General features: G+C 45.8%; 1 protein-coding gene across 5 annotated transcripts in view; it reads left to right on the forward strand.

The window, feature by feature from the left end:
• The window catches only part of LOC127004141 (protein abrupt-like), a 122,169-nt gene that overhangs the window by 81,930 nt on the left and 26,929 nt on the right, over positions 1 to 13,310 (forward strand). For all 5 annotated transcript variants that reach the window (XM_050871555.1, XM_050871557.1, XM_050871558.1 and 2 more), the window contains exons 2-3: positions 10,380 to 10,800; positions 13,189 to 13,306. In XM_050871555.1, the coding sequence (XP_050727512.1) occupies positions 10,448 to 10,800; positions 13,189 to 13,306 (471 nt within the window). In that variant the 5' untranslated portion in view covers positions 10,380 to 10,447. The remainder of the gene's footprint in view (positions 1 to 10,379; positions 10,801 to 13,188; positions 13,307 to 13,310) is intronic.

Consider the following 13,310-nt stretch of genomic DNA (forward strand, 5'->3'; position numbering starts at 1 on the left):
ATTGACTCCACAGAATACTATTATTATCTCCTCCTCCTCCTCCTCCTCCTCCTCCTCCTCCTCCTCCTCCTCCTCCTTCGTGAAGCTGATAAATTGTGCATCCGTATGACCGAGGAAACACACACACACACACACACACACACACACACACACACACACACACACACACACACACACACACACACACACACACAGGTCAAGAAGAAGTAGCACACACGACCACCTCATCCACCCCTCCTTCCACCCCTCCACCTGCATGGTCAGTCAGTGTCCACCCTCGAGGCGGACAAATAATCCATTATTGATCGCGGCGTGATTGAACTTGTCTCTTGTAATTGTGTGGCGGTCATGCAACAGCCTCTCGGAAGGTGTGGGGGGGAGGAAGAGGGGGAGGAGACATGAGACACAACACACGCGGAGGTATAGAGTGGTGGTGGTGGTGGTGGAGTAAAAAGGGGAGAGGTGATAAGGTTGGGTAGAGGCGAGGGTAAGTAGATGAGTAGGAGAAGTAGAAGTGATAGCGATGTTTTTACCGTTTTCCTCGTTCCTCCATTCCCCTCTTCCCTCCCTCCACTCCTCCTTCCATCCCTCCCGCCCTCTACTTCCATCCCGTCGCTCCCGGAGTAGTCACGAGGTAGACACTGATGGTAATGATCCTTGTTTTCACTCTCCCTTCCTCCTCCTCCTCCTCCTCCTTCCCATCCTTCTTCCCTCTTTCCTATTTCCCTCATTCCCTCCCCACTCTCTCCTTACCCTATTATTATTTTTCTTCCCATTTCTTCACATTCCCTCCTTGCCTTGTCTTTCCCCTCCTCATTCCTTCCTCCTCCTCATCCTCATCCTTCTTCCCTCTTTCCTATTTCCCTCATTCCCTCCCCACTCTCTCCTTACCCTATTATTATTTTTCTTCCCATTTCTTCGCATTCCCTCCTTGCCTTGTCTTTCCCCTCCTCATTCCTTCCTCCTCCTCCTCCTCATCTTTCTTCCCTCTTTCCTATTTCCCTCATTCCCTCCCCACTCTCTCCTTACCCTATTATTATTTTTCTTCACATTTCTTCACATTCCCTCCTTGCCTTGTCTTTCCCCTCCTCATTCCTTCCTTCCCGTCCTTGTTTTTCCCTCACATCATCATCCTCCTCTCTCTCCTTCAGCTATCTCCCCCTCTTTTCTTATTCCTTTCTTGCCTTCCTCTATACCTTGTTCTCCCTCTCCTTCCCTCCCTCTTTCTCCCCATTCTTCCCCTGTTCCCTCCCCCGTGTTTCCTTTATGCCATCTCCCTCCTCCTCCTCCTCCTTTACCACTATCTCCCCTTCTTTTCTTATTCCCTTCTTGCCTTCCTCTATACCTTGTCCTCCCTCTCTTTCCCTCCTTCATACCGTCACCCTCCTCCTCTCCTTCACAGTCTCTATACCGTTTTTGCACATTCCCTTCGTTTTCCTTCATCTTTTTCCCATGTCCTGCGCCTCCTCAATCCTTCCTTCTAGACCTCCTTTCCTTGCTTCCCTCCCTAATCTTTCCCTCATACCTTAACCCTCATACCATACATACCATACCTCATACCATAATCTCCATAACCCTCATACCATAACCTTTCCTTGCTTCCCTCCCTAATCTTTCCCTCATACCATACCTCATACCATAATCTCCATAACCCTCATACCATAACCTTTCCTTGCTTCCCTCCCTAATCTTTCCCTCATACCATAACCCTTCTCTCCGTCTCCCACTATTTCCCCTTCCTTTTAAACTTCCCTCCTTGTTTTCCTCCTTTTTTCCCGTGCCCCTTACCCTCCGTCATTTCTCCCTCCCTCCCTCCCCTCTCTGCCGTGCCCCCCCCACCCACCCCCCACCCCACCCCGATGTCTCTGTCTGTATTTCACATCAACACGGGTCGCGCGCGGGTTTGAGCTCTGACCAAACGACCCGCAGCTAAACGTGGCATCAAAATAGCAAATTAGCCCCGTCTAGACCAAACAAGTTAACGGAGAGTATCACAACCCAAACCTAATTATGGCTTGGATAGCACGAGCCTTCCCCCCTTCAATCCCTCCCTCCTCCTCCTTATTTCTTCCCCACTCTTTCTCCCGTCCTCTCCTTCTCTTCCATACTTATTTGGGGGTGAAGTGTGGATTTGAAGGGGGAATGAGGAAGGGGGTGTCATGGGGAGGAAGGGGAATGAGAGGGTTTGTAATATGAGATGGGGATTGACGAATGGGGAATGGAATGAGCAGGAAAGATGTTAAGAAGAAGAGAGGGAAGGGTAAGAGGGTAAGAAGACGAGGAAGAGGGAAGGGGAAGAGGAGGAACACGAGGAGGGGGAAGAAGAGGAGGAGGAGATTCTAATGAGTTAAAAAAAAAACTCGTAAATCCCAGAGTATTAAAAAAAAATACGGCCGTCATGAAGTACTGCGACACACACACACACACACACACACACACACACACACACACACACACACACACACACACACACACACACACACACACACACACACACACACACACACACACACACACACACACACAGGCCGCAAGTCTACCTACCGTTAGCCGTCTTATTGATCATGGACGTTTAATGTTGAGAGATAAAAGAAAAAAGCTAAACAGAAAACGGAGTAAGGAGGAGAGGAGGAGGAGGAGGAGGAAGACTATGAGAAGAGGAGGAGGAGGAGGAGGAGGAGAAGGAGGAGAGGGAGGCCTTCCTTGAGCCTTTTAATTCCGGGCGCGACCCAAAGACCTCCTCGACAGACCGGCCATGATGACTCAGCTCGGGACCAACCATCTCCTCCTCCTCCTCCTTATCTACCTTCTCCTCCTTTTCTTCTTCCCTCCGTCCAGCCAGCAAGGCCTCTAGACTCTCTTTTACAGGTTTAGGTGATCGGACATAGGAGGAGGAGGAGGAGGAGGAGGAGGAGGAGGAAGGGAAAAGGAAGAGGAAGCGGTGATGAGAGGAAGACAGATTGGGGAAAAGTGGGAGCGAAAATGTGAAAAAAGGAGAGAGAGAGAGAGAGAGAGAGAGAGAGAGAGAGAGAGAGAGAGAGAGAGAGAGAGAGAGAGAGAGAGAGAGAGAGAGAGAGAGAGAGAGAGAGAGAGAGAGAGAGAGAGAGAGAGAGAGAGAGGAGAGGAGAGTGAAGTGGGAGATGAAGGAAAGCGAGAAGTAAAGATAAAGAAAATGTAAAGATGAGAAAGAGAAAAAATGGAGGAATGTAGTGGAGAAAATGAGAGAAGAGGAGGAGGAGGAGGAAGAGGAAGAGGAGAGGTGGCAGAGGCAAAGAGAAGAGGCAAGAGGAAAGTATTGAAGCAGAGAAAAATTGTGGAGAAGTGGTAGAATGTAAGGGAAGAGAAAGTATTAAAGAAAAGGAGGAGGAGAAGGAAGAGGGGAAAGTATTGTTTAGAGGTGAAAAAGAAGAGAAAGGTGGTAGAAAGTAAAAGAGGAGAAAAAGAACAAAAGGAAAAAGAGAGGTGGTACATAGAGCGAGAAGAAAAACAGGAAAAAAAGAGAAAAGTATTGTAAAGTAAAAAAAAATTATAGTAAAGTCGGTACATAGAAGGTAAAAGTGAAGGCAGGAGAAAGGGAGGAGGAGGAAGGTAAGGAAGAGAGGGGGGGGTGGGGGGAGGGTCTTCAGGGTCTGGACTGGACTCTTTACGGAGCGTCTTCAACGGCTGAGAATAGAGCCAATCAGCCCTCATTATCCTGGGCTGTGTTGGCCATAGTTGTGATTAAGCCAGACCCGCACACGCCCGCACGCACACACACACGCACACGCACGCACCGGGATAAACACACACACACACACACACACACGCGCAGAGGTAGTAGTACAGAAAAACACGTGAGATCAGAGAATAACGTTAAAAGCAATGCCACTAAATTAGAACATAAATACTTGTATACAAAATATTTCTCCTGTGCGGGAACAATATGCGGAAAAATATGGGGATAATACGGGAGAGAGAGAGAGAGAGAGAGAGAGAGAGAGAGAGAGAGAGAGAGAGAGAGAGAGAGAGAGAGAGAGAGAGAGAGAGAGAGAGAGAGAGAGAGAGAGAGAGAGAGAGAGAGAGAGAGAGAGAGAGAGAGAGAGAGAGAGAGAGAGAGAGAGAGAGAGAGAGAGAGAGAGAGAGAGAGAGAGAGAGAGAGAGAGGGAGCAGAGAGGAGGAGGAGGAGGAGGAAGAAGGGGAATGAAAACTAAGGAACTAGAAAAATGATGATAAGGCAAGAAACTAAAAGAGGATAAGAAGGAGGAGAAAGAGAAGGAGGATGAGGAATAAGTGGAAGAGGAAGAAGAGGAGGAGGAGGAGGAGATAAGAGACTGGAAGAAGGAGGAGGAAAAGGAGGGCGATAATGTGAGCCTGAAATAGTAGAAACTGGTCTTCCTTACATAACGACTTGATTGATTTCTTGCTGGAGACGTCTGTTATTTCACATGATGGAAAAAAAAAGAGAAAAAAAAGGAGAAAGAAAGCAGGTTACATAAGGGGATACTGCGGAAAAATTTGGTAGTAGTAGACATGATGGTAGTGGTGGTGGTAGTGGTGGTGGTAGTGGTGGTTGTGATCGTGGTAGAAAGTATTGACTAAAGCTTTTTTTTCTTCCTTTTTTCGATCTCTTTTACTTTTTTTTCATATTCGGGAGAAACCAATTAAACCGTAGCATAGAGGAGAAATGACAGATGCACCCTCCTCCTCCTCCTCCTCCTCCTCCTCCTCCTTTCCAACATTTTTAAATCTATCGTCTACTTCTTCCAACCTCCTCCTCTGTCTCTCTCTCTCTCTCTTAGCAAAAATATATGGTTAAGTAGCCCAAGTAATTAGTATAAAAATCTACCGACTAAAAATCATTATATAAGTGACGTCATTAGTTTTTTTTCTTTTTTAAAATAACAGACGTTGACTTTTTTTTTCTCCTTTACTTTCTTCCTCTTTTCTTCCTCTCCTCCTTTCCTTCCTTCCTTCCTTCCTTTTCCGCCTCCGTTCCTTCCTTCAATTAAATTCTGGTACGAAAAACAACAAACAACTTTCCCATAAATAATTCCTCTCAAAGATTGTATGTTATTAAGAAATACACACGAGCCAGCCAGCCCGCACACACACACACACACACGCACACGCACACGCACACGCACACGCACACGCAGCAAGTTTACGGCATCAAGTCTGGTGGCGGCGGTGTTTTAATTAATACGCGTTTTAATCTTATAACTGCGGTAAAATTACTGTGGTGTTTGTGTACGTGTAGGTGTGGACGGCGGCGGCTGCTGCGCTAGACGTGACCGGCGCACCGACAAAACAAAGATAATGATGATGACGTCGCTGGAATGAATGAATATGAAGCAACCGTTGAAGGAGATGAAAGCGTAGAACCCGCAAGAAAATTATATAACAGGAGGGAGGGCATCGGTATATCGAACAAAAAAAAGGACTGTAAGAATGACAAAACAAAGATAATGATGATGACGTCGCCGGAATGAATGAATGTGAAGCAACCGTTGAAGGAGATGAAAGCGTAGAACCCGCAAGAAAATGATATAATAGAAGGGAGGGCATTGCTATATCGAACAAAAAAGATGACTGTAAGAATGACGTGGCCTGCGCACCGACAAAACAAAGATAAGCAACTGTTGAAGGAGGAGATGAAAGCATAGAACCTTCAAGAAAATAATAATGACCCAAAGAAAAACACCGATATATCGAGCAAAATAAAAAGACTGTACTAAAGAAGTCGCTAGAGTGAATGATAATGTAGCAACCTCTAAAACAACGAAAACAAGAGGGGAAAACATTGGTATATCGAAAAAAAACATGAACAACACTGTGATCATAAGAGTGAGAAATTTATATACATGATACTATAGAGGGAAAAACAAAGAGAAAATAATTGGTATGTTGAGTTATAATAATGAAAGCGTTGTAATGCCTAGAAGCAGAAATTGATGTGCTTTACGAGAAGGGAAAGAAAATGAGAAAAAGTATTGGTATATCGAGCAAAGTAATAAAATAATCACAGTAATAACGAGAGAAGGGAACTACTGTGCATAATATTAAGAGTAAAGAATCCAAACTCTGCATGATCCTAATACTCCGACATTTTAAAAGGAAAATAAATGAAAGAATACATGTTGTATAGGTGACAGAAGGCAAAGTAGGAGTCGTCGATGGTATGGGAAGGGGAAGGAAAGGAAAGGAAAGGGAAGGGAAGGGAAGGAAAGGAAAGGAAAGGAAAGGAAAGGGAAGGGAAGGGAAGGGAAGGGCAGGGAAGGGAGGGACGGAAAGAAAAGAAAAGAAAAGAAAAGAATTGAAAAGAATTGAAAAGAAAAGAAAAGGGACGGGACGGGACGGGAAGGGAAGGGAAGGGAAGGAAAGGGGAATGAGGAAGGGGAAGGCGTATGCATGGCTAAAGGACAATTGACAAGAGGGATGGAGAGAGTATGAATGTGTGGTACGACTTAAGTGTTGGGAAAGGTGGATAAAGCAGGTGGTAGTGGAGGCAGTGGTGGTGGACAGACAGACAGACAGAGACAGACACATTGAGGCAGACAGACACACGCGAAACAAAAACAAAAAACATGAAACAAACAGATACAGACTTGGACAGACAGACAGACAGAGTGAGTGAATGAATGAACGAGGACGGGAATGGGTGTGTGAGTAAGTGAGTGACTAAGTGAGTGAGTGAGATGGCGTGGTAGTAACACCAGATACATAGAGGCAGACAGACACGCAAAACAAAAACAAGACAAACAGATAGACAGACATGGACAGATACAGACAGACAAACAAAACAGACAGACCAGCAAGCCCAGCGATGCACCAACAACAGTACGTGCGAGTATGCAATCAACTTAACACGAATACTAGATTTTAATGAATGAATCGCGCATGCATGTTGAAAATTAGCGTTAAATACCAGAGCAGAATATTCGGTTATTTTCCTATTGTCGTGATGAAGATGTGGCGTGCTAATTGTGAGTGGGACGTGAGTGAGTGAGGGAGGGAGAGAATCAGTGAGTGAGTGAATGAGTGAGTGAATGAGTGAAGGCGGGACTGGATGAGTGAGAGTCAGTGAATGAGTGGATCAGTAAGAGAGGGGACTGGGTGAGTGAGTGAGTGAGTTGAGTTGAGTAGGTGAATGAGTTTGATGAGTAAGTGGAGAAAGCTTTGTTTAGTTAATATATTAGTATGCTTGAAACCTAAATATGTAAAGGGGGGGTCTGATTTTTTTTTTTGTGTGTGTGTGTGTGCGTGTGTGCGTGTGTGTTTGTAATTTGCATAGGCTTGTATCGGCATGTTCAGCGATTATAAGAAAGCCAAGAAACGAGAAAGAAACAAAAAATAATATCTAAAGGACATGAGAATCTACATAATATAAGTAATTGAATCCAGCACCTGCCGAAGACTTAGTAATTAATAATGGAGGTGTGGGTTTTAGGCATAGAGACAGTTAGGAAAGTCACGTGTGAGTGTATCAATCCAGAGGTGAGGAAAGCAAAACAGGACACTCTGGACAGGAAAAGAGGGAAAGGGAATGTGGACGTAGGGAAAAAAAAGTAAAACGGCACTGAAAGAAATCGCAACAAGGAGAAAAAGAATACAAAATGCAACGCTGAAAAATATGGATGACAGGTATTTGGTATTTGGTATCACGGATTGAGTTTATCTGGATTTCACTTCGCTTTCGTTCAGTCCGGTTAAGCTGAGTAACAGTGGCGCGTTTGTATTCCGTTCTGGCAACACTGACGGGGGCGGCGACGGCGGCGGCGGCGGGGGATCGGTCGACGCGCATCGGAAACAAACACACGGAAATTGACGAACGAACGCGACGCCAGGTGGCCATGCAGTGTTTTCCCGTTCGGTTATCCCAATGATGCGTGCTTTCAGCGGGCCCACAACGCACCTGCCTTCATTACCCTTCCTCCGGCCCCGGCGCGGCAATTCAGGCAGGTAATGGCGGGAAATAGGTGCGTTACGTAGCTTAATTATTATTTACTCGCTACGATCTGTGTGTAACGGGAAAAGTATTGTTATATTGCCTGCCGGATGGGAAACAACACGGGAAGGGAAAACGCTATAGATGAAGATAGTTTTTTTTGTTGTTATTTTTTCACTTTTATTTTCCTGTGATATAGATTTTTTTTTACAGCAGAGGAGTTCAAGGGCGTAAAAAAAAATAATGGAAAAAAAAACGCTACTTACTGCTCCTGAACAGTGTGTGATATAGATAGATAGATAGATAGATGGACAGATATTAGATTAGATCGATAGACATAGATACAGATAGACAGATAGATAGAGATAGGTATAGATATAGATAGATATGAGTGTTCTCCGTCTTCTAAATAATCATAAGTACATCATCATTGGTTACTTCGCCTTGGTTTTATGTGGTAACGAGAAATACCATAAAACAGGACACGCGTCGCCAAGGCCCCCCGAGGCACCGGTACAAAACACCACTAAAAGCTTATCGATACTCTGACACGTGTCGTCTATAAATATATCTTGCCCGCGTGAACAACACGATTCTCTCTCTTTCCTGGCTGGTGGTATCCCGTGGCCTATCGTAACCATTTAATTCTTAGACATCAAACACGTACTTTTTTGTATAATTTCCAATACAAATTCAAAGGGAGAGAGAGAGAGAGGGAGGCACGATGTACTTTCCGATAAATAAGAACACGTGATGATATGTAATGGTAACCGTTCTTAGACATCAAACACAAGGTACTTTCATATCCTTTTCAGTAGAGAGGGAGAGAGAAAGAGAAAGAGGGAGGCACAATGAGCTTTCCGATAACTAAGAACATGATATGAGAGATAACGTTTACCTCTAATATTCTGTGTGCTTAGTTGCTGGGAAGATAGAAAGATACAATACACTTTCCAATACCTAAGAACACGTGATATGAGAAGTAATGCCAAACGTTCATCGGATTACACAAGAGACGCAGCCGCTATTCCATCCCTTTAATAGACTCTTTAGCACTAGGTCTTGATTATCCTCGCCACCTTCCCTCTCTGAGTCGTGGTGGCGTCCCGTGAGTCAGTGTGGTATGCAGGGAGGGAGGCAGGCAGGCAGGCACGTTGGGGTGACGGAGGAACTGGGTTAATAGCGATGGCAAGAGGTGGGAGGCTGCGGGGGTGATGAGAAGGGAAGATAATGAGCTGGTGACGGAGTGGAGTGTGAGGGAGGTAAACAGGCGCGTGCAAGCAAACAAGCAAGCAGTCAGACCCCCACCCCCACCCCCCCCACACACACGCCGCCTCTTCGTAACTTCACTAATTGTCCGTCACGCGTGATGGACGGTAATCTGAGTTGTTAGTTTTTACGGCAACGGTTACGGGCGGGGCGGCGGGACTGTCAATCACCGGCCTGAAATGGAGAGTCGTGTTGAAGGTGTTACGAGGTGGCGGCTGTCCATTACTCACGCCGGGCTTTGGGCATGCGGACCGGGGAGGGAGATGAGACAGAGTGCAGAGGGCGAGGGAAGGGGAGGAGGAGGAGGAGGACGTGTGGTATATGCAATGTGTGGATAGAGGAATGGTGGGGCTGTGTGTGGGGCAGGGAAGGGAGACAAGGGGATGACGAGGGGAGGAAGATGAAGAGGAGTGTGTGGATAGGGGAATAGAGGGACTCCGTATATGAAGGGGAACACAAAGGAAGGGCAGGCCAGGATAGGAGAACATGGACAATGGATAGGAATAGGAAAGAATATATTAAATGAAGGGAAGATGATTATGCAGGAAGAAGAGGTAATAGCGATGGAGCAGGGGAACAAAATTAATAAAAGGAAGGTAGAAACAGGGGGACTTACAGGGATAGGAAGAAGACAAAAAAAGAGAAAGAAGGGTACAAAGGGAGACACTGGGGCTTGTGGGGAGACATGGGAGAGAGAATAGGGAGAAGAAAAATTAAAAAGAGAGGGTAGAAAGAGCATGAGGGAGAGGATAGGGAATAGGGGCAGGCACAGAGGGAAAGTGAGGTATGGAATGGTGACTAGGGATGGGAAGGAGGGGGACGATGGGGACGAGAAAAGGGGAAGGTGGGGGGGAGAGGGGAAGGGGGTCGTATCTGGTCAATGACTGACACCGTAAAGCCACAGCAAATGGTCAACACAGTGATTCACGATGTGCTTTCCCGAGTCATCTCTCTCAAGCTCTATCTATCTATCTATCTATTTCTATCTATCAATCTGTGTGGGGTGGGAGGACGTGATGGTGTAGCGGTGTATGTATGTATGTATGTATGTATGTGTCCTTCTATCCATGTGTACCGTTATGTGTCCTCGTTTATGTGTGTGTTCTTCTACCTCTGTGTGTTGCTGTGTCCCTTTGTGTGTGTGTATGTGTGAGCCTTCCCGCCTAACCGCGCGTTTTCCTTGCAGCATGGTGGGTGACGGGCGGGCGGGGTCGTAAGGAGAGCGAGGAGCTACAGCAGGCCAGGAACGTCAGGATGGGGAGCAGCAGCATTGAGCAGCAGCACCAGCAGCATCACCACTTCCAACAACAACAGCAACAGCAACAGCAGCAGCAGCAGCAGCAGCAACAACAGCAACAACACCCACACAACCAGCAACATCAACACAACTTTCAGCACCAGCAATCACAGCAACAGCAGCAGCTACATCATCTCCACCAGCAACAGGCACTTCAGCAGCATCAACAGCAACAGCAGCATCAGCGAGAACGAGAACGAGAACGAGAGCGAGAAAGAGAAAGAGAAAGGGAGCGAGAGCAAGATGACAAGAAACAGACGTACAACTTATGCTGGAACGAATTCCCGAGTAACCTTCTCTCCTTCTTCAAGTAAGTGACTAGCAGAGTGAGGGACTGAGGGGCGGGGAGGGAGATAATACAGAAGGAAGAAAATAAGAACAGAAAGGAGGTAATATAGGAGCAGTGAGTAGCGGGCTTTTTTTCACATTTGTTTCCTTTTTTATGCCCTTGAGCTGACTCCTCTGCTGTAAAAAAAAAATGCATGTAGAGTAGGAATGGAAGGATAAAAGGAGAATATTAAAAGAGGCACGAGAGAGGTAAGGTACGGGAGAAGGGAACATGGAAGGGAAGGAAAGGAGGAGGACGCTATGTAACCAAGAGGGAGGAACAAAGGCGGTCATGTTGAAAGAAGAGAAATCGTCATGTGAAGAATGAAATGGGAACTTTAAGGTAGAGGAGGAACGATAGAAGAAAGGGAGATGAGAGGAGGCTATAGAGTACCAACTGAAATAGACATGTCCCTCCCCTCCCCCACCACCACCCCCGAGTACCCTCTCTGTGCACTTCTCCCCTCCCTCCCTCAGCCTCACTCCCCCTCGTAGATACACCCCTAGCCAAACACCTCACATAGACACAGCTTTTCAATATTCATGGTAAAATCAGTCACTTATTCATCGCTTGGCAATTACATATTTAACTTTCCCGTAACAAGGGTGCTATTCTGCTGCTGCCAATACCACTATCCCTTCATTTCAAGACAAAAAAAGTGAAAGGTCAAACTGCGAAAACCGTATTGAATTAGAGCACCCCGATGATTGAGAGGATCTGCAGTTTGAGTAGTCAGCTGGGATTCTTCAGTTAGGCATAAAAAGTAATTAAAGTTAAAGTATACAGCCAGTAAATACTTCACTTAGTTTACTTTTTCCAACACTTTCCTTTAGTTAATTGCAAAAAGTAATTAAATTTAAAAGTGTAGAGTTAGCAAATACTTTTTTTTTTTTTTTGCACTACGCCAGACAAAAAAAAACATAAGTAAACGAAAGCACTATCACCACCACCACCACCACCACCACAACAACAACAACAAATACAACAACAATGTAATCAAAGTCATGAAAACTACACATTAAAAAAAAAAGAATTACCTGACCCTAGATGCCGACACCATCACACGACAAAATGAGGTACTATACGAGAGAAGGCAAGGGAGATAAAAATAAAATAAAAAGTTACAAGAATGGGATGAAAGTAGCCAGACAAAAAAAAATATATAAAAATGTCCGGACTTCAATCCCGCCCTTCCTCACATTTCTATTCACCTGTAATAACAAACGTGTTGACCCGCCCCAGGCATTAATATTTACAAGAATTTCTTCGAGCGCACACACACACACACACACACACACACACACACACACACACGCACAAAGAAAAAAAACAAGGCTATCAGACTTCCAAGACACTGATTACCTTCATGTTTTAGAAATGAATCTTTTTTTCTGCCAAACACAACAAAATACACCTGAACATGTGGGAGGGGGGGGGGGGAGGTAATGGAGGCAGGGGGAAGGGGGCCAGGTACAGTGGAAGTGGGGGGGGGGGGGGGGGGAAGTGGACGGAGACAGGGGGAAGGAGGGAACAAGAGGTAGGGAGAGGTGCAGGAGGGGCGTGCGGGGGGAGGGGGGGGAGGGGGATGAACACCTGCACCGCCCTGTTCCTCTGCTGACGTGATTGGTTTTCGTGCGCCCGTGTATGGTATAAGGGTGGGATTTAGCCAAAAGATAATATACTTGTTCTAAAAGCCGCAGTCATTATTCAATAGCCCCCGTCCACATTGATTACGATAGCCTCCATGGTGATGCGGATTGGGCCATAAGCCTATTTAAAATTCAACAATATAACTCAGTATCTTCATTTCAAAAGGAATATATAGATGTTACGTGTTCCTATTTTATATTTATAGGCAAATCTCGGCCTCCTCCCTTCAGGTTTATCCGTGTGTTGTCACAACGACACACCGCCTTCAACATTCATGGCAAAATCAGTCACTTACAGAATGAGTCGTGTGGATATGGCAAATAAGAGCATGTTCTGTGCTACTATATTCAGGATGACACATTCCGACATTGATTCGAGGCTGCAGACAGCGCGGCCCTCTAAGCACTGCTGACGGCTAAAAAATGACGCCGCTATCCGCTCCGCATTAACTGCACCTGTATGTTTAACAAGGCACCGCCGCCATCATTAAACGATTCACACGTCGTAACTAATGTTCATTATGTGTATCCAAAACAACTTTATTAGAATTTTGAAAGCTGTTATCATGTTTCAGAAACAAATGTTACTAGTTTCCACTTTCCAGGGTAATTAATTTCCTCGTGAATAAGATAACGCAGGAGTGTGTGTCGTTGTCGGTGACAGGGGCCGCGAGGGACGGGGTGGTGTGGCAGGGTTGTCATGGGTCTTTGTGTCCTGCAGGGAGCTGCGCGAGCAGGAGGAATTCGTGGACGTGACCCTGGCCTGCGAGGGTCAGCAAGTGTCTGCTCACAAAGTGGTTCTTTCCGCCTGCAGCCCCTACTTCAGGTCACTTCTCAAGGTGA

Source organism: Eriocheir sinensis, chromosome 27 (genome assembly GCF_024679095.1).
Source record: "Eriocheir sinensis breed Jianghai 21 chromosome 27, ASM2467909v1, whole genome shotgun sequence".
NCBI lineage: Eukaryota > Metazoa > Arthropoda > Malacostraca > Decapoda > Varunidae > Eriocheir > Eriocheir sinensis.